At 33.7% G+C, this 22,613-nt stretch overlaps 1 protein-coding gene and 1 long non-coding RNA gene across 35 annotated transcripts; one reads left to right on the top strand and one right to left on the bottom strand.

Moving 5' to 3' along the window:
• The first annotated feature begins 6,420 nt into the window (after positions 1 to 6,420).
• On the top strand, positions 6,421 to 16,420 carry LOC111382569. 34 transcript variants are annotated; one of them, XR_002700558.1, is made up of 14 exons: positions 6,427 to 7,681; positions 7,765 to 7,860; positions 8,032 to 8,116; positions 8,875 to 8,987; positions 9,428 to 9,571; positions 10,529 to 10,585; positions 10,836 to 10,891; positions 11,232 to 11,290; positions 11,396 to 11,475; positions 11,558 to 11,609; positions 11,706 to 11,768; positions 12,623 to 12,676; positions 12,851 to 12,950; positions 13,284 to 13,642. It is a non-coding gene; the product is annotated as an uncharacterized LOC111382569 (long non-coding RNA). The 34 variants fall into 34 exon arrangements; XR_002700544.1 differs by adding an exon at positions 9,110 to 9,167 and having other exon boundaries at positions 6,422 to 7,681; positions 9,428 to 10,585; positions 11,396 to 11,609; XR_002700547.1 differs by adding an exon at positions 10,399 to 10,442 and having other exon boundaries at positions 6,424 to 7,681; positions 8,875 to 9,571; positions 11,396 to 11,609.
• Positions 16,421 to 19,986: 3,566 nt separating this feature from the next.
• Positions 19,987 to 22,168, bottom strand: LOC111382575 (acetylajmalan esterase-like). Its single transcript, XM_023006593.1, has 5 exons — positions 21,487 to 22,168; positions 21,102 to 21,314; positions 20,889 to 21,037; positions 20,535 to 20,811; positions 19,987 to 20,383 (listed from the first exon to the last, which is right to left on the bottom strand). Exons 1-5 carry the CDS (start codon positions 21,758 to 21,760, stop codon positions 20,166 to 20,168), a joined length of 1,131 nt encoding a protein of 376 aa, XP_022862361.1. The 5' UTR covers positions 21,761 to 22,168; the 3' UTR covers positions 19,987 to 20,165.
• Between the last annotated feature and the right edge of the window lie 445 nt (positions 22,169 to 22,613).

The following is a 22,613-nucleotide window of genomic DNA, read 5'->3' on the forward strand; positions in this document are numbered from 1 at the left end:
TGATCTGGGGACCATAACCTATTTATATAGCGACTCCCTTTGAACTAATTCGGCCTATCATAGAATTAGGATTTGGGCACGGTCTCTAAATATATATAAACCCACACTTTAATTGGATACATTAAAATCCAAAATCGAAGCCTTGTTAGATCACTTTAATTGGGCTCAACCGAATTCGATAGCCTATAATTTAACACACAATTATTCACACATATAAGCTCATCTATTGATTAAAAATCCTTACAATCTCCCACTTGAGTTATATGTGTCACCTTATAATTGTGCATTAAACATAACCTTATGAGTACTCAGAATTTTGCTATCATTACCAAATGTATCCCTAAACAATCTCGTCCATCAATCATATCAACATAGGATCAAAGCGGCTTTCGCTACTTTCACGTAGCTAAACCCATCGATGGTCACGTGTATTAATAAAACTGAATGACATGGATCAAACATGAATGTGTAGCATGGAAATTACATGTAATGTGATCTGTAACATACCTATTTCCAACTGGTCCACCTTAATACCTTAGTGAGATCATTTTAAACAAGTTCAGAGATAATAAACCAAATAACTTTATAACTGAAAATAATTTTAACTTTAAACGGTATCCAAAATAACAGTACATGTGTCCAATATGAAAAGCAAAAATACCAACTCCCACTGAAACTAGATATCCTCAAGAGACATTACACCCATATAAGCAATGTGCTTATGAAATACCTTGTGTATCAATCCCTTAGTAAGCGGATCCGCAACCATAGAGTTTGTCCCAATATGCTCTATTGACACTTGTCCACTCTGAACTCTTTTTTTAACAGTCAGAAACTTGATCTCTATGTGTTTTGACTTTGTCGAGCTCCTGCTGTTATTGGAATATAGCATTGCTGATTTATTGTTACAAAATATCTTAAGTGGTCTTTCTATATTGTCCACAATGCGCAGCCCAGTGACAAAATTACGCAGCCATATTTCATGATTTGATACCTCATAACACGCTATAAACTGCGCTGCCATGGTGAAAGTAGCTATGAGTGTCTGCTTAGCACTCTTCCATGAAATAGCACCTCCAGCAAGCAGGTAAATATAGTCTGAAGTGGATCTCCTACTATCTTGGCATCCCACGAAATCGGAATCAAAATAACCGATGATCTCCAACTGATCCAATCTCCAGTATGTGAGCATGTAGTCTTTTGTTCTCTGTAAATATCGCATGACCCGTTTGGCTGCTTTCCAATGATCCATTCCTAGGTTACTTAAATATTTCCCTAGCATCCCAACAATGTACGCTATATCCGGACGCGTACAAATTTGAGCATATATCAGACTCCCTATAGCTGAGGAATAAGGAATCTTCTGCATTTCTTTAATTTCCAAGTCATTTTTAGGGCACTGACTTAAGCTGAACTTATCTCCTTTAGCCACAGGGGTGTCACATGGTTTACAATCTTGCATGCCATATCTTTTAAGTACCTTTTCGATATAACTCTTTTGTGATAATCTAAGAATACCTCGAGAACAATTTCGGCGTATCTGAATTCCTAATACAAAAGAGGCGTCACCAAGATCTTTCATCTCAAAAATCTTTGCTAGAAATCTCTTGATTTCGTACAATAAGCCTATATCGTTGCTGGCAAGCAATATGTCATCGACATATAAAATCAGAAAAATATACTTGTTCCCACTGAACTTGTGGTATATACAATTATCGACCAAATTCATTTCAAAACCAAATGAGATGATCACCTAATGAAATTTGTAATATCATTGGCGAGACGCCAGTTTGAGTCCATAGATGAATTTCTTTAATTTACAAACCATTTGCTTTGCATCGTCCGATATAAAGTTTTCTGGTTGTACGATATAAATTATTTCATCAATGTCACCATTGAGAAATGCTGTCTTAACATCCATTTGATGTAGCTCAAGATCGAAATGCGCTACCAATGTCATTATAGTCCTGAAAGAGTCTTTCGAAGAAATCGGAGATAAAGTCTCTTTATAATCGATGCCTTCTTTTTGTGTAAAGCCCTTTGCGACAAGACGAGCCTTATACCTCTCTACATCACCTTTTGAATCTCTCTTGGTCTTTAATATCCATTTGCAACCAATGGGTTTTGCACCTTCAGGTAATGGAACGAGGTCCCATACATTATTGTCCTTCATGGACTTTATCTCTTCATTCATGGTATCGAGCCACTTTTGAGAGTTAGAACTTTCCATGGCTTGATGGAAGTTGATCGGATCATCTTCCACCATTTCAATGTCAACTTCACGTTCTTGAAAAAATACGATGTAATCATTTGAAACCGCACTTCTCCTCTCTCCAGTGGACCTTCTTAATGGTATTGGTTCTTGAGGCTGTAGAGTTTGTTCTTCTGGAACAATTTGTTAATCTTGAGAAGGAGGTATGACATTGTCTTGGTCCAGAGTTGCTTCTTGAACAATATCAAGGATAGAAACCTGATCATTGTCAATGACAATTAGAGGAATTTCAACGTGTTCCTCCTCAAAGACAAAGCCTGTAACCCTTTCTCCCCCTCCGGCAAACTCAACATCCTCAAAGAACCGAACATTTCCTGTCTCGAAAATTGCCTTAGTAGTGGGATCATAAAATTTGTAACCCCTGGACTTTTCAGAATATCCAATGAAATAGCAACTGATGGTCCTTGCGTCCAATTTCTTTTTATTTGACTTATAGGGCCTTGCCTCAGTTGGACACCCCCAAATATGTATATGCTTCAAACTAGGCTTTTTGCCCGTTCAAAGCTCATATGAGGTTTTATCAGTGGCCTTAGTTGGAACTCTGTTGAGTATATAAGCCGTGGTCTTTAATGCTTTGCCCCAAAGAGATTCTGGTAAGGTAGAATGACTAATCATACTCCTCACCATGTCCTTAAGCGTTCTGTTTCGTCTCTCAACAACACCATTCATAGTGGGCGAACCCGACATAGTTTACTGTGGGACGATACCGCATTCCTCTAGGAATTTAGCAAATGGTCCTGGACACTGTTCACCTGAACTGTAATATCTGCCATAGTATTCACCCCCACGGTCAGATTTGACGCTTTTAATCCTTTGGCTGAGTTGGTTTTCAACTTCAGCTTTATAATTTTTGAACACATCCAATGACTGATTTTTCATGAATGAGATATATGTAGCAATATCTTGAAAAGTCGTCTATGAACGTTATAAAATATTGTTGACCATTCCAATAACCTGTAGGGAATGGTCCACAAATATCCGTATGTATAAGTTCCAAGACGTCTAAAGTCCTATTGGCTTGAAATCTCCTTTTATTGGTTTGTTTTCCCTTTATACAGTTGACACACAAATCATAATCTGTGAAGTCAAGAATCTCGTCTGACACAAGTCTCTCAATTCTCCTTTTGGAGATGTGACCTAATATCTTGTGCTACAACGAGGCAAAATTCTTGTCGATTAATTTTCGCTTTACACCTCGAGTACTTACATACAAGGATTCATTAAAAGAAGCAATTGTATCAATTGAATAAAGATTGTCGTAGCCTGATAAAGAACCGAAACCAACCAATTTTGAATCCTGAAACATCTAAAATTTTCATTTCCAAACGAACAAGTATATCCAAATTTGTCCAAAACGGAAATAGAAATCAAATTCCGTCTAAAAGACGATACAATAAATGTCTCAACAAAATTCAAATAAAATCCAGTTTTTAACAATAATCTAAATTTTCCTATTACCTCTACTTCCATTCTTTTGCCGTCGCCAGCATAAATGTATTTTTCACCATCACTTGGTTTTCGGAAACTCAGGCAACCCTGCATAGACATACTAATGTGAGTTGTTGCACCAGAATCTATCCACCATGTATGTCTAGGTACCGAAGTTAAATTAATCTCAGAACAAACCAAATGAAGAAAAATACCTTTCTTTACACGCCATGCGTGGTAATTGGTGCAATTCTTCTTCTTATGACCTACAACTCCACAGAAGAAACAACCACCTTTAGTTGATTCCTTATGCTGTTTCTTTTGCGGTGTCGTACCCGCTGCTTCCTTATTAATCTTCATTTTCTTGTTCTTTTTGTCCTTAGAGGTGGTGGCTAAATGAGTACTTTCTGTCTTCTCATGCTTCAATCTTTCCTCTTCCCGGACACAGTGTGAGATGAGCTCATTAAGGGACCATGAGTCATTTTGACAGTTGTAACTCATCTTGAATTGACTGAAATGTGCCGGAAGGGATATCAGAACCAATTGCACCAACGAGTCTTCAGATAAATCCAACTTGAGTGTCTTTAGTTTTGAAGAAATGTGAGACATTTCCATAATGTACTCCCGAATGTTTCATTTCCCTTTCTACCTCATTGAGACAAGATTTGCCAAAAGTGTACTTGTTTCAGCATTTTCATTCTTGGCAAACCTCTTCTCAAGATCCTAAAGGAAACCCTTAGCCATAGTCACTTTATCGGACATAGTGTCCCGGAATGCTTCTAGAATAGCACGCTTCATGACCATTAACCTTATGCGGTTCGATCGTTCCCACTTTTCCATCTCCCTCTTGTCATCAGAGGTACTCTTATCAGTAAGTGCAGCAGGTTAATCGACCTGTAAAGCAAGGTCCAGGTCCATGACTCCGAGAACAATCATAACGTTCCCTTACCATGCCTTGAAGTTTGTGCCATTTAACATTGGAATTGAATTGATGCTAGCAGAGATATTAGCAGCAGAACCTGAAACTGAATTAGAGAACGTTTATTATGAATAGCTCACATGAATATCTTTAATATGCAAATAATAATAATAATCTCAAATAGTGGTAGGACCCATCACAAGATACCCAGCACAACATCAATATCTAGTCTTTGGACAGAGATATTGACTTGTAAGCGGTACTCTTGGTTCAGTGATCAAACATTGACGATAAAACAACGTGTCAATCAACAAACATTTCTTTGGATCGATTTATTGATCGCACATTAAACCAAATAATCGTCACACGTTTATCACCACATGTGCACGTGTATTCGGCTAAATATTGAGCTTCATTTGGGCCGACCAATATTCCCATGAATAACACATGCACAAACACCTTTTAATATTCTAAGTTAGTTAATTTTCACAAGAGAGGTTGCTTTGGCAACATGTTGTTTCAATTAACCAACTTTCGAATTTTATATCTCTTAAAAGAGTCCTTAGTACCAAAATTTGAGAAAGAGAATCACTAATTTTGCATATTTTGATTAGTTTTAAACTTTAGGGTCCTTAGGATTAATAATTCAAAACTTTGAGGGGGCAAAATTAATTAATTCCAAACTTTAGGGGTTGAAATTAATAAACTTGAAACTTTAAAAACCATAATTAATTAATTCAATACTTTAGAGGATCAATTAGAACAAATTTTAAAACTTTAGGGGCCAAAATTGACCAATTCAAAACTTTAGGGATCAAATTTTGAAAATTTGAAACTTTAAGGGTCAATTTGAATTAATTATGAACTTAGGGGGCCAATTTGAATTAATAATTAAACTTTGAGGGCTTTAAATATAAATACAGAACTTTAATGGCTTGAATTAATTAATTTTAAACTTTAGGAACTGAATTATTAAATCCAAAACTTAAAGGCCCAAATCTGAATATAACTTAAATATTAGGGACGAAATCTTAATTTTATACCCCTAACCTTAATTGCAACTAAGGACCTCAAATAATCTAATTTACAAAAGAAGCCCCCGCCCCCAAAATCAACCCAACTGAAATCTAGAAGGAAAATTTCTTCTTTTTTGCCCTCACAAGGCCGGCGCCCAAAGGAGCAGTGCCTCGACGCTGCGGCATACAACAACCGCGCTGCTGTAAGTGGTCGGCGGCAGGCTGCCTCCGGGCAGCCTGATATATATAATTTTTTTTTTTTTAAATCTGAATTCAATATCTGAATCACAAAACTCTGTATTCTTTAAAACCATAGGAAATCGAAAATTCCAGAAAATTTTAAACTCAAAATCTGTAATCTTAAATTTCTCAAACTGAATATCAAAGACTTATTCCAGATCTATGGAAATAATCAAGAATATCATGCAGTAGAAATTTCAGATTCAACAAAAATTAAATTCAAAATTGTTAAATCTAAAAACTTCAAATATATTGCAAGAACCAAATTAAATTATTCGATTATCAATGATTCAACATGAAAAGGCTCTGATACCACTTGTTAGATAATTTAATACTTTTAATCATCGAATCTTTCATGTTAAATCATCAAGAAATACAAGAATTAAAGTGAAAGCGTACCTGAATCAGACATGGTTAATGCAATAATGAATTTCACGGTATAGTCTTTCAAATCTACACGCAGTCTTCTTTTCCTCTCTGAAATGAAATGCAATAGCGATGGAATGCATTAGAGAATGAATAATAGGTGCGTATGATATAGGTCCATAACCCCCTCTTCTTACACACACAAATGCACGCTTCACCAATTTCATTTTCTTTTCCAGTATATTGAACCTCGAAATAGGTATAGTTCTTTCTTTCTATTGACCTTCTTTTTTGCTTCATTACTTCTCTTTTGTGTGTAGGGTTTATCGATTTTGCAAATGAGGCAGATGAGAGGGCCAAGGAAGCGGATATTCGGGTCCACGAATTGGAGGAGCAGAATAAGTTGTCTGAGGATTCTCATCTCTACGAGTACCGATGCGAGAAACAGATGGCAAATTAATTTCTTCACCAAATTTTCTTAATCTTTTTAACACTTATGTTGTTCACCTCTTATTGATTGTATGATTAATTGTGAAATTACCTCTGTGGGATTTGGAAATTTATTAAAAGTCATAGGTTTTGTAGGGCTAACTAACCAAATAAGTGATTTTGGGTAAAGGGAAAATATGAAGAAAGCAAATTGATCTTACTGAGCCGTGTATTATATAATTCCCTTGTTTTTTTTTTTTTCCTTGAGAGAACTTCAAATTGTTAATTTAGAAAAATGGAAACTTGGATGATGGTAATACATCCTGAAAATCAAAGTTCTTTTCAATGATAGAATAGTGTCACCCACTCAACTTTGGGCTGCATGAGTTTCTATGACATTTTTGGATAAAGTATGAACTAAGTGGGCATGAAAATGGAAAATGAATATTAGTAATACTGTCTGAACTTTATGATCCTCTTCTCTAACATCAATCTTTACTGCTGAGGAATTCTGTTATTGCTGCCGGCCTATTCTGAATATGTGACTTCTTTCTGTTTTAAATTTGCTACTTTTATGTCGTAACTTTGAACTTTGCTTCAGAATCTTCTCTTCCAGTTATATTTTGCGGTTTATGACTTTCTAGATTGATTAACATAGAAAATAGATAAACTATACATTTAACAACTGGTTGAGGATGTAAACGCTTGACAATGGGAGAATATAGTTTCAAAATCAAAGAAAATCCTTTGGTAACAATTTATATCTCATTTGGCCTAATAGAAGTTTCGTTTGTAGCCATTTGAAATCATAAATTACTTTGTATTACAAGTAACGTTTCTTTAATTTTACTGTCATTTTTTAAGTTTCAAGTTTCATGTAATGAATTTTCTGTTACATGAGGGGAAATTGTGATTAATTCAGAGTTATGACATGCGTGTGCAGGCCCATTGGTTTCTTTACCTCCTGTGGGAAGTCTTGTGGTCTATTTTCCTCAAGGTCATAGTGAACAAGTACGTCCTTTCTCTCTATTTCGAGAAATACAGTAAATTTTCACACGATATCTGATATGTACTTGTATATATTCTATTTGTAGGTGGCAGCATTGATTCAAAAGGAGGCTGAGAGCATCCCAAGTTATCCAAACCTTCCGTCGAAGTTGATCTGCATGCTCCATAATGTCAATTTACATGTATGAACACTTCCATAGTGCAACGGAAACTTTTAGACATTTTTTTCTCCGTGTCGAAATTTATTTTCTTCTTGGGTTTTATACTAGATAAGTACTTGATGATCGTCAATTTGATCTACTATGCAATAAATCAATATCAATAATGATGTTCAATTTGATCTATCCATGCAGTAAGTCAACATCAATGATATTTATCTTCAATGGCTTTCGTTGTTATTTGACTGGATCAATCTTATGTTTCTTTATCCTCTCCTCAGTAAGTTTTTTCCCCTGCCTTCCTTTTCATGGTATTTCAATTTGTAATTTTTGGCTCTTTAAGAGAGAATATGGATGGGATCACTTTACTGTATTTCAAGATTTTTATGGTGATGAGTTTCTGGTTCATGCCCCAATGTTCTCTCTTTTCACATGTGAAAAAGGATCTTGTTTTCTTGCTGTCGTTTTTGCTGTCTCACATCTGCTTGCAGAGTCAACCACTTGATGGTGGCTGTATATGTAGTTGTAGAGGCAGCTGTTCCATCTTTAATGTTTGTGTTGTTTCCCATTTCAGCATCTTGTCAGTTATTGCTTTGACATGTACGATTCACAATTTATGTTTAATGTTTGTGCACATTATATTGTATTTTCACATGCCTAACAAATGGGAAAAAAAAAAAAAGTGCTAGCAGATTTTGACAATACTGCGAGTTAATTTGTTGTAGTTTATAGTTAGGAGTTGTTTCAAAAAGTTCTCCATAAAAGGGTTAGTGGATTTAGATAAAAGATGGTGAAATGTGTCACATGTGGTTGAAAAGTTGATAAAAGTTGTGTGTTCCATGATATTTATGGTTAAAATTAATTGTTTACATTGACACCAATTTTTTAGCAACATTTTTTGCTTTCCTGAACAAGCACTTTGTAGATAAGCATTTACTATCCCCTTACATATTAGACTGCAAATAATTCTCTTTCTTTCCTTTTCTTTTGTCCCGTCTGTATTTGTTCCTTTTGGCATAATTATTTTCGTTCAATCAGTGTAAGCAATATGAGAAGGACCTAATGGACATGATCGATAGAGAAGCGGATGGAAGTGATAGTCTTGAGGGGATTTGTTCTGTGCCATTCAATTGCTGGTGGTACAAGCTAAGGTTTCCAAATCCTATCACATTGTGCAAATTTTCTATTTAAATTCCAAAATATGAATGTCTTGATTCATATTTGATTTTCATAAGAATATAAAACTGGTTTTGTACTGTTCACGGAAGGACAGGTCAACTGCACTGTAGAGGCCCAATTTATTCTCTCTGCTTTCACTGTATATACTCAATGTATCTATCTCTTCCTTTTCATTTCTTCCCCCATTTAGCCATCCTTGTTGACTATATAATAGTTATTTGCTTTCCATGTAGCCACCATTCTTTCTAGCTACAGTGGTTCTGCATTGTTCATTAAATGATCGCCCTAACAAGCGTCATTTCTTCCATCTCTAAACCCTCTTTTTTCTTTCCCGAATTTCAATCCCCATTCCCAACACACTTTAATTCCTCCTACAACGCTAAAAACCCTTCAATTAATTTCATCTCTCCAGGAATGAGCTGGCTGTACAAGCTTAGATTTGGTGTTCTTAACTCCACCGACTCCATGTGGATTCCTCTTTCGATTCTTCCATAGCGCATGGGACTAGACGATCATGTACTCGCTCTGAGCCATCAGTTTGTGCAATTCGAAGGAGGTAGAGAATATAGTATTAGCTTCCTCCATTGCAATTTATTGTTGAGTTTTTTTAAAACAGTATTTAATCGTATCCCCAAGAAAAATTTATGAATTTCAGTTCAGAAATTTGAGAAAAAATGTGAAGTTTAGGTTTGCTTTCATCTTAAATGTCTTAAAAGTTTGTTCTTATTGGCAAAAATTTTTAAATTTCTGCATTTATTTGATTAAGCTTGCTCATTTTTATCACCGGCAAAACTAAGATTTCAGATTTTGGGTGTGGTGTGGGGCTGAGCAACATAGGGAAGCAGCAATGCACAAAGGTCACTCAGATTAAAAGGCTAATTGCTAGAAACTGGTGAATATAAGCACAAGGAAGATTTGGAAATGCTTATAAATTTAGAGCTGGCAAAGTTAAATTATGTTGAGAACGAGTTCCGGAATTATGAATATATTGTAAGAAAAAATAATATATGAGATTGTGTATAAAATAAAAAGTGGAGCAATTTGATTGAATTATGCCACTATGAGTTTTAATTTTTGATTTCTTTTATTTTTTGATTGTCAAATTTGTCGACGAATAAATGAAACATAGGATTGAGTTGAGTATGACGTGGAGAAATGTGACTAGAGAGCTTGAAACATTGACCTCTTGAAAATTAACTTTTGAGAACATGAAAACTTCCAACTAGAAAGTAGAAACTGCATGATCGGCTGAATAATTTGTAAAAAGAAGTGACAAACTGTAATTTCTCTATTTTGTGATTTATGTTTTTGTGAACATTATTGTAGCTAGATGTTCCTTTAGTTTATCATTCACATATTGAAATGAGATATTGCACATGCTAGAAGAAATATGTAATCCTCCTTCTGGTTCTTGGCAAAATTTGAAGGTAAGTAGAATTTTCTGAGTACGAACTTTGTTGTTGTTGTTTTTTTTTTCTAGCAATTATATTTATCTTGTGAAAAATTGTTTCAGGATTACATGTGAAAATCTAGGGATGTTTTTTTTCTCAAGTTTCTTGTGATGATGATGGTAAGTTATTTTACTCAATACCATTTTTTTTTTTACTATAGAGATGCTAATGGCTCCGTGCAACCTTGTTAATGGGGTTTATAAACATTTGTTACTATATTCAGGAACCTTTGGCATAGTTAACTATAGTAATTGCTAAAACATTAATTATGTTGTAAGTCACGGTTGTATTCATCTTCAAAATGTTTGAGCTTCTGTGCATCCATGAATTTTTCTAGTCAATTTGGTAATTTGTTGTCCTCTTGCTCAGATCCGGAAATTTGATGATCACGATTTGAAGAATCTTTCGACCAGAATAATATCCGGGTATTCTTTTATATTTTTTCTCTTCTTTGTCTGTTTTTCTTCTCTTTTAAGGGATTAAATTTTCAAAGAATGTCGTTTCTTCTTTATCAAAAAAAAAAAAACCCAAAGCAAGCACTTGGAATTCAGTTTCTATTTCTAATATAGTGTTAGAAATTACATTTGTGCCTTTGTAACCTATACAATGCTCAAATCTTGAACTTTTTACTTCTTAGAGGGATTTAACTCTTACAGTATTGTAATTTTTACTACTGAAATCTAAGAATTCGTACAATAATATCTTTACGAAAGTAACTATCTTATGAAATAATAAACTTTTTTCTTTGTAAATCAATAAATTCAGGTAAAGGAATACAAGCACAGCCCATCAAGAAGGCCACGTAGGAGCCGCCGTAGAATATCGTAATTCTTACTACTGAAATCTAAGAATTCGTACAATAATATCTTTACGAAAGCAACTATCTTATGAAATAATAAACTTTTTTCTTTGTAAATTGATGAATTCAGGTGAAGGAATACAAGCACAGCCCATCAAGAAGGCCACGTAGGAGCCACCGTAGAAGTAGAAGTCCTAGAAGGAACAAAATGTGTTTTTTAGTTTGAAGTATATTTGCTCAATCTCTAAGATAGAGTTTATTTGTTTATTCAAGCAATATGTTCCTTGTGCAGCAAATCAATGGATCGATCCATTTCGATCAAAATCTTCTATTAAACTGCCCAGGTATTCGAGAATGAATGTCTCTTCTAATTTTATATGCTTCTGGATATAAGTATATCACACAAATCAGTAATCGATTCTTTGCTTGATTAAATTTAGAAAGGAAGATGAAGTTCAAGATGAAGGGCAATATCAATGCCACCATTAGCTTCCCCTTACCAGGTAAATTGGTCACGCTCTAACCAATAGAATGGGAACAAACATATATGAAAAGATGTTAAAATGAGCAACTTGATGCCCGAATTTTTTTGAATTTAACTTGTTATTTGGCTCAGCTCTCCTTTCTCTGGCAAGACTGCATCTATTTGGATTGGACACATTTTATTTAACAATTCAAATGCTGTTTAACATTTATATGCATGACATCTGTTTTCACATAGCTAAAAAATTTCAGCAAGGTTTTTGAATCCATAACTACGGGAATGATTACTATAATTTTCACTAACTTTAACTTGGAAAATGAGAAAACTCTCCAATATTTTTAGTTCTGGAATTGAATTTCACAATCACGTATAATTATCTGAATAATTCCAGTCGCTATAGTAACTACTTTTATGGTCCTTCAATTTACAACCGCAAGAACTCTTTCGCTGAACAAGTTTTTCTTTTATGTTAATGAGACAGTAAAGTGTATAACTAAAAGTTGTGTAGCATATGGAGGAGAAGAATCCTTGCCTGTGAACGTCAGCTTCTTTAATTTGCTAAACTTATTATGTATTTTGTAGTAAGAAAAATGACCTACTTGTCTCCTTAGGAAATGGAGTTAAACTTTGTTATAATGCTTATTAGCTAAATTATTATTGAGCCAAACTTCTCTCATTTGCGAAATTATTATGTCTTTCATAATACATTTTCATTCCGTTTCCAGAACCTATTTAATCTATTCATTTTCATTTGGGTATAGTTCTAGGTAACAAAACATATCCCTTCAAAATAGAAATTCCAATTTTTACTATCTTCTTATTTTTTCAATGTTCATTTGATAAAGTATATTTGTTTGGTGATTCTCGTTGTAGGTTCTTTCAAGTTTCCTCTTCATTCTCTTCTCTACTGAACAATACAAATCTAAGGTGAGGATTCGTTTTTTTTTTTGGTAAAGTTTATTTCTTTTACTTCTAAAAAATTTACTTTCAATTTCTTTTACCGTTAGCTTTAGTTTTAAAATTTTAAAATTTTTATTTTGTATTCATGATTTTTTCCCCCCTACAACTGTTTCGTTAAGTTTGTTTCTTTTACTTTTAAAGGAATTACTGTCCAAGACCTCAAGGTCCACAATTCCTGGTCACTTTGAAGCCTCCAAATATGTGATTTTCAATCATGGGTGAAATCTCTAGAATACTCCAGGTGAGTTTCTAATTAGGATTGGCATTTCTTCATTGTGTTGATCACATCTATTCTAAGCACTAAACTTTGTGCTGGTGGAAACTTTTCTAAAATAGATGAGTGATGAAGAACATGTCATTTTGAATTTTAAATTTACTTGAAAAAATTTGAATACATTGGTGGCTAAGGATATGTTTTACAGATGCTTTCTTAAAATATGTTCACAACTCATGAGTATAGTGCAAACTCGTCATGGCATCGATCATATCGAACTCTTCAGGTTCTTTATAACTGATATTGTTTTTGATGTATCCACTGCTCCATATATGATGCATGCTTTTGAATTAATTTTAGGTTGCGCTTGAAGATGGAATCAGTGTCTTGAGATTGGAATTATTGAGAAGATAATTCCAAATTTTCCTATTTTGACGTCCCAGTTTTTATGTTACTTAAAAAGTGTATTATTGTCTAACATCTTAAGCTTTGATGTGCTCTGGAGGATGTTATAAAAAAATTCATACGAGGAAGTTAGATATGAACCTTTATGTTGTCTACTAATTTTGTTGTACCGAAAGATAGTTGAGCTACATTGTAATTTTGCTGATGTCAGGCCATTTAGTAGATGCTTAATTTTGAGTTATTATAACAAGACAATTGCAGGTGTAATGTATATGTGAGCACATGTTTAAAACAGTTAAAAATAGTTTATCTTCTCAAGTTGTTCAATTTTTTACCATTCTTTTTGTGTACTGTCAAAGCCTATGGCAGATTTCACTTATATAAAATCGCTTTTCAAGATATGTGGTGGAAAATTGGTAATTTCAAATTTGTTAACTACAGTTAAAGAGTTTGACACTGGTGTTTGAATAAGTGATAAATCGAGTCAACTTAGGCTCTTTAAGAATGTGTAGGGACATTTTAATGGGTTATCCTCTAAAGAACATTTATGTGATTATTTTTTAAAGCGTTGGTTGGGAGGTAACCCAACGTTTTTATCCTTTCATTTACTTCGTTTTGCAATAGTTTTAGGAACTCTTCAATTTTTTATTTTTTATTATTATTATTATTATTATTATTTTTTTTTTTTGCATTATCAATAGTTTTAGGTCATCGATCATACATCCCTATCACATGGAGTCTAGGCATGGTCCACACGAGTTCCAACGCACCGAGCATGAGTCATGAGGTTGAAGTCCTATTTTAGTCAGTCATATATCAAATTAAACAAAGTGCATATTTTGAGCGAAATTTCGTTGGTAATTCACATTTTTGTGATATGAACCTTATGTTGAGACATAAATTATGCATTCTGCACACCAACAATGGACACATTGAATCAAGTTTGGGGGATTTGTGCACTACGTAGGTTATTTCTTGCTTCAGTTGCATCTGTTTACACTAGGTGGACTAATACGCATACTTTACACTTTTACGGGATGCCGTCAAAAAGAACGTCACAGCTCCACCACCAAGAGACGGTACCGCTGGTCCCAATTTTCATTAACCATTTTCATCTTGATCAAGGGAGTACTCGTACTCCATCTTGCGCTTAAATTTATTATTGTCCTTCAATTATGTATGTTTACACTTTTATTTCATTTTCACATTGAAGACAATGTATTATCTAAGTTTGGGGTTGGGTGACATAATCTTGGACACGAACATAATTTCGTCATTTTGGCTATATTCATCAATAACTATATTTAATTGTTGTAATTCGTGTGCCTGTCGAGGATTTAAAAAGATATTCTTTATATTTTATTCAGTTTGCTGTATTTCTATTCTTGCATGCTTGTGTGGATTTGATAGCATTGCTAGATATGATGTGATTATTGGATTGGTATAAATTACAAACTGTGGATATGGTGCTGAATAGATTAACTAGTACTTGTTGATGTAATGCTTGACATTTTTTTATGCACGCCACTCATGCTCGACATGTTAGGTTAGTGATTGAGGTTTTGAACATAAAGTAGGAGAAGAATGATAACTTTCTACTACATCAAATAGTAAACTACATTAAGACAGTTTGGATATGGTTGAGCAATCATAGGAAGACATTGAGATAAATGGGGGCTCCGTGCATGAATTCTATTGTGTGGATTGCTTAGACCAGTGAGATGAAAATTATGTGAAAATCTTAAATTGGGGGTTAATTTTGGAGGCCAAATGTCTAGAAAAATAATAAAGGGCATAAATCTAACTTGTGAAAACAACACACCTTTTTTCCATACCTTTATGATTCGAGCAAGTAAGCTTGTAAGGATATTTCAAAATTTGGTGCCCTAAAACTAATTGGTTTGGGAGTCATCGGCACAAAGCTCATTACATGGGTCATATAGAAAGCAAGAGGGGAAGAAGTGAATAAAAAGTCATCTGATCGAGCTTTTATAACTCGAGTGAATAAACCTACAAGGATTTAAAACCTGATACTCTAAAGCTAACTGGTTTGGGAGTCATCGGCTTAAAGCTCGCTACAGGGGTTATATAGAAAGCAAATGAGAAGATGATGTAGAAAAATGAAAAATGATGAAAAAAAAAAGATATATCAGAAAATAAGTAAGAGTCCCTTGGACATTTGGTTGAAGAAACTATACCTTTGAGGCGAGCCTAATAACTTAGTTTAATCTTTAAGTGTTGAATCAATCAAATATGGGAGAGCCTTCACTTGTTGACATGTGAACTTGTGATAGTGAAATCTATTCAAACTAAGAGAGGGTAAGGACTATAGTTATTTAAACTTCTAACTTTAGAACACACCTCAAGATAATAGAGTGAAAAGAATGAGTTTGGGGGGGGGGGTTGTGTATCGCTCGAGCGAAGTAAGGACATATATGACCACTTGGGGTCGAGATTACACCAATCATGAACTTAATATGTTGGTATGAGTTTACACACCCACGTCAAGTGTGCATTTAACAGGTAAATGTTGATTTTATTCATGCATTATTGAAATGTTTTCTAATGTCAATTACTCACTTCCGAACCTGAGACAAGGCAGGCTATTAAGCCATGTTTGTTGAGAGTCAAGTCACTATTTTGTTTAAGGACAAACAACAGTTCAAGTTTGGGGGATTTGATAAGTGTGTTTTTGCACACTTATTTAGATCACAAACATGACTTAATTACGAGCAAAATGGTTTAATTGTGGCTTAATTTCGTTTCATTTGTGATTTGTAGGGAATATTGATGGACATGGTGAAATTTAGGAGAAAATATTCGAAAAAGGACCAAAATGAAGGAAAACAAAAGCTCCACCACCAAGTTGTAAATAATCCATAGATGAGACGGCGATGAAATGAAGATTCAAGAGTGTTAGAGGTCAATTAGATGAGGAAAGGATTCAAAGAGGTGAAGTATAGTTGAAATATTATCAAGTATCAACTTTCAGACGAAAATGATATGTTTGGGATTTTTAGTCTCCACTTGAGACCCAATTTTGGTATAGTAAACATCTGAGTTTGGGAATGCCTATTTCTATGAAAATTGTAGATCTGTGAGTTCTCTTTCCAACGCACTTTAAATCATCTCAATCGGATATCAGGAGAGAAATATATGATCAAAATACTGAAAGCTGTCCGACGAAAAATTTTCTATAACCATGCGGTCGCATGGGTTTAATTCCTTGCGGTCGCACAAGGCAATACAGGGAAAAATCTGGGCTGAAACTTCTGAACCATGCGGTAGCATGGCTTTATACCATGCAGTCGCATGGTATAAAAATGTGACGAAATATCAGGTTTCCTTATTCGACTCAAACACAATTTAGTAAGGTTTTGGGTGACTTTCTTGACCTAATTCCGTCCCCAATAAATATTAGACGACCCTAAAACATAAGGAGGAGGGGATATACATAATTTTGGAGAATTTGGAGAGGAAGAATAAGGCAAAAACAAGGCAATCCACTTCAAAATTTAAGATTTCATTTCAAGAATCAATTGTGTGATGTTCTTCCTTGGTTTTAATTATTGTTTTTCTTTATTTCCCATTATTATTTCCCATTATGCTAGGCTAGATTTACATGTACTAGGAGATCGATGTACCATGTGATGTGATATTTAAAATTCTAGTTTTACAATTTGACATTAAAATATATTTCTTTTGTTTTGAATGATTTATATGCAATTATTGTTTCTGCAATTAAGGGCTTGTAATTGTGTGAGTTTGGGTGATTTATTCTTGCATTCGAGAGAATTGGAATAAGTTCGACATAATATAAATTATCGTAGGGTCCGACAGAGGATAGAAATATATCGCTATGCTTTACGTGAATATTTAAGTGTTCATAAAATCGCATGTATTTTTACATATGCACTTTTCATAGAAATATAGGTCGGTGGTAAGTAGAAATAGGTTCAATACATCTCGAGAGAGAGTATTGGATAGATTTAGGAACATTGATTCGTCACAATTGAAGTGTATTGTCATATTGTGAAACTAAGGTTTTAAAGTGATAATTGCATGGAAAATCGTGATCCTAGTGTGTTTAATTTCTATTGATTACAACAAACGTGCGTTTTCAACACTTGATTTCATTCTAGAGTATTAAAAATATTATTTTGCATATTTAATTTAATTCATAAAAATTGCATAATTAGAGTTTTCTTTCTAATATTAAGGTTTCCATTAGGTTCACAATCACTTTGGTAATTTAGTTTCGGTTAAAGCGACGATAGATAAAATTGAACTAATCAATCTCTGTGGGACGATATTCGGACTCATTTAATCCACTTTATTACTTGTTAAAGAACCGTACACTTGCGTTAGTTTTAAATCGAAAGAAATAATTTCGTGAATATTTAATTTTGAATTATTATAACAAGACAATTACGGTGTAATGTATATGTGAGCACATGTTTAAAATAGTTAAAAATAGTTTATCATCTCAAGTTGTTCGATTTTGACCATTCTTTTTGTGTACTGTCAATGTCTATGGCATATTTCACTTATATAAAATCGATTTTCAAGATATGTGGTAGAAAATTGGTAATTTGAAATTTGATGACTACAGTTAAGAGCTTTACACTTGTATTTGAATAAGTGATAAATCGAGTCAACTTAGGCTCTTTAAGAATGTGTAGGGAGTTTTTAATGGATTATCCTCTGAAGAACATTTATGTGATCATTTTCGATTTTCAGATTGGGGGATCACATCATTCTCATAATTCTTTATCTTAAATAAAGAAATCAATTTTGGTTATTAAGAGAAAATATTAAAGTGCTGGATCAATATTGTTTGCTTTAAGATTATCCGATGAGTATGCAATTTGGTTGTGTGAAATTAAACCATTCTCCTACTCCAAGATGATTATATTGTCATAAATTAAAAAGTGAAATGCGCACTAAATATATGATGGGGTATGCCAATTCATTTTGCACCCTTCTTTTGCAAAGATACACAAGGCCGGCCCTGAAGATACATATAAACATCCTTAATATGTAACGATTTGTTGCCTAAGGTCTCATAAGTTTCAGGGCCGGCCCTGAAGATACACGTAAATATCCTTAATATGCGTCTCTTAACATGTAAATATCCTTATTATGGTATGCTGCTTGTCAAAATGATGCTGATGTGTTCAAATCTTTAAAGCTTCTTTTTGTTGTTCTTTAATGGATGGGTAGTATATTTAAGTTTATTAATTACTCCGTATAGGTTATTGCTATTTAATTGTGCAGTTTTATCATCCATAATGCAATATTTTAACGCGCTAACATTAATGTATACATATATATATATTGAGAAATCAAGAATTAAGATCATGTCTATCAAGGATTTTGTTTTTGCTTCTATTTCTTGTAGAATTTTCTAATAATGTTACCTTAGGTCAACTTCCTCTGAAAGCTTTTTAGTCAAATAAAGCACTTCCACAACATTATTCAAATAAGTTCAAAAGTAATTTTCTTAATTTTAAAAGCAATTTTTGACTTTCAAAATGTCTTACCAAACGAGTTTCTTTAATCAATAGTATTGGTTTTTACTCCATCGACGTAAAATTTTGGGACAATAATTCGTAATCTGTTGACATGATTGGCATTATGAACAAATTTTTTTTTTAACCTCTCGAGCCTGCAAAATGGATTTTCATTAATATTTATGACCGACATAAAGAATCGGTCATACACGGACAAACCACCTTACATTTAATTCTTGCACTTATATTTTTATATACATTCGTTGTTGCTTTAAATTGAATAAAAGGCCATGGGCCCAACACCATTTATGATTCAAATGTCTAAAGTCTTAGAAAGAAATTCATTTTGGTATTACAGCAGTCACAAACACAGACATTTTGAGTTGGTAGGGACACAATCAAACACTCAAAGAATACAAATTTACGTTTATCTCAAATATCACCAAGTTTGTCATCTTCCTTTTTTTTTAATCTCCAATAATCTTTTCATTAACAATGTGATCATCAAAAGATAAACCATATTTACGTGTAAATTATTTTTCCATCACAATTAATGCAAACAATCAATTCAAGTGTAAAATACAAAATCATAACAAATTCTGAATGCTACATTATCAACTGCATTCCAATTCAAATAAAGACAAAAAAATCACAACAAGAATTCATTACCATAAAATCACCAAAACAAAATAGAATTTGAAGCACTTAAGGGAATGCCCAATTCCATTTCATAAGAAAATACAAAAGATATCATCAAAATGAAATAATTTCCTAAGGCTTCAAATCTGAATTTTGAGGAAACAAAAAGTTAAATAAATAAATTTTAAGCTGGTGGGTCAAGTGACCCACAAGGACCCATTGTGGGTCCGCTAGTGTATCACAATTTACTGTAAAATTTCACAAAATTCGGTTAATATTAGGAATTATCATTAACAAAAATAATGAAAAGATTTTGTTCGAAGACATCATCAAAATAATATAATTACATCCATAATTCACCATTAACAAACCCTTACCATTCTTCACTTTCTCGTAGAACAAACACCCCATCCTGAGCAAAAGAGAGAGAGTTGAACTTGTATATGATCATACAGGAAAAGTTTAAAACTTTAAATATAAAAAAAATAAAAATAAAAAACAAGGGATGGAATTAAATGAAATTAGTTGTATGGCGATGTTATAAGATCTCCAAAAGTTCTTATCAATTATCAAGGTCTTCATTTATTTTTCGGTGATCACATGTATGCAAGTACAAGCCAAGCATATAGATGCATATACATATTGTTTGGTTTATTGCTTGCAATGGGTTCAATTTGCAAGCCTTCTAAAAATGGAGTGGCAATTTTGTAAAGGTGTTTTGCATCAACCATTTGAAGATCAATTCATTCGCGTGTTGAGTCACATGAATTCCGTCCCAACTTATGTATCTATACGGATTGGAACAGACTGGTACTCCGGGCATACTACAAAACCTGTTCATATCAAAATTGTAAGCACCTCCGATTCCACAACAAGCTTTTCGTACAGCATTGATATCAAAGTCTGTAAGAGCGAAGAACATAACAAAAGTCAAATACATGTTTGGTTTACAGCACTTGACATGATGACAAAACAAGACAGTATCTTCATACTCCCCTAATTCATCTAACTGAACGAGCAAGCTAATAGTTTTGAAGTTTCATAACTCCCTTACCTAATAATCGCGCTTTAGATAGAATCCAAAGGTAGGCATTGTAGTAATCGGCATAGATAATTGTGGTATTTGGGTTTTGTGCCTTCAATTCATTAGTGGCTTGTTGCAGTTGCTCATTATGATAAATCATCAAGTTATTTATGTCTTTTAGGCAATGAAATTCTTCGTCATAAGCTGTTGAATCATTGGTCTGAAACCCAGTAAGATATAGCGGAAAACAGCCAACAGGGAAATTACCAGGTACTATTACTCGAGTAGCTCCAAACTGGATTGCTTTCTGGACCATTACCAAAAGATAGTTACAGTGACCATAAAAGAAGCACATATAGCAGTATCATTAATAAGAAAACTTACCTTAACAGCAATTGCAATCACGCCAACAACTTGTGGTACCATTTGTTTAGCCTCTTGAATAGATTTTCCTTGGAATAATGCATAGTTATAGTCATTAGATCCGATTTCTCCAACCATGAAGAGAGCATTTGCATTCTTCTCTGCACAATCTGGGAAAAAGAAAATTTATTTCTTACACTTATTTCATTTTACGAAGATTAAATAATCATCAACCTTTGTTACTGTGGCATGTGGAATTGAAAAAAGAAGCCATCCAATCCAATTGTACACTAAGAGAACTTGGAGTAAATGGCGATCTAATATTCATAGCTGCTAAGGTTTCGACTGGTAAAGCAGTTGCGCCTGCTACTGCAAAGTTTATGCCATTTGAGAAGTCTGCTCCGATTTCCTTATAAGGATTCAGGAATGGAAGACCAGCTGATAATGCTGTAACATATACATATGCAAATAATTTTAGACAGGCATATCTACATATCAAAATTTTGTCTTCAATACGCCTCTCAACATGACATTTTATATCAGGTTGAATCAAGGAGATGTCTACAAACAAAATAAAGGCCGAAATTGTCTGAAATTTCATGAACGAATTATTTCTTACCAGTGTAGTCAATGATAAGGAGACCATTTGAGCATCGACCAGTTGCACCCCTAAAGAAATTTTGACCATAAGGAAAACTTGAACACAAAGATCTTGATGGACTTTCACGAATTAGATTTCCAGTATCGGCTTTTGAAGCGCCAAGCTGATATATTTTATCAAAGTAGGAGGATTTGGGACCAAATTTTTGGGCATCGCTCACTTGAAAATAAAGAAGAAAAATCAAACTAGGAAATAGAGAGACATAACTTCTTGTTAGATGAAAATTAGCCATTGCCTGAACAAAGAAAATCCTTAAATTATTTTGAGTGTGTAATTCCTAATGCGTGGTTCATATTTATAGATGTTGGGAACTCTGCATTGAATATTTCGACCATTTATGATTTAACTATTGTTACTGTATATCAACCTTGCTCGAGATATAATAACTTGGAACACCTCTCTACTTGCTCTCATGCCCTCTATGCCCCTACCGTTCCCTCTTATCCACCACCTTCCTCAACTTTTCTTACCCATAAGCCTAGCAAATATGGAGTCTTTGACGATTGGCGAGCTGTGTGGATATGGGCAATACATTTGAATATTTTTATTTTTGTTTTTCCCCTCTAATGATCAAGATTAGCAACGGGGTCAGGAGATGACAAAATTAGAGCTTGTTTGAGCCACATTATTTTCAAAAAAATACATTCTTCAACAGTGATTTGACATTATTTCAATCACACATTCTTTAATAAAATAATATTACACGCAAATCTAAAACATTTTCTTGTTTTTTAACTACACATTTCCCATTAATTTGACATGAATAATGAATCTTTTTTCCTTATAATGTGGCTCAAACATGGACTTAATATATATATTTTTTTTGCACTCAATAATACATAGAAGAAAAAACTTCATTAGAAATAATTTTTATATATGGAAATCCTAATCGTGGTTGCTATCAACGTATCTGATAAAGATGCGAGTTTTGGTAAGGATGCATTTTGTAATAATATAAAAGTCAATGGATGTCTTCATCACCCTCGTTTTTCTCTTTAGTCGGATATCCAGCCATACTGAGCAAATCGTGGGGAGAAATACATAAATTTATTCTTCTTTAATTTGCTTGAGTACCTTGATTTAAT

Source organism: Olea europaea, unplaced genomic scaffold (genome assembly GCF_002742605.1).
Source record: "Olea europaea var. sylvestris unplaced genomic scaffold, O_europaea_v1 scaffold2524, whole genome shotgun sequence".
Classification (NCBI taxonomy): Eukaryota; Viridiplantae; Streptophyta; class Magnoliopsida; order Lamiales; family Oleaceae; genus Olea; species Olea europaea.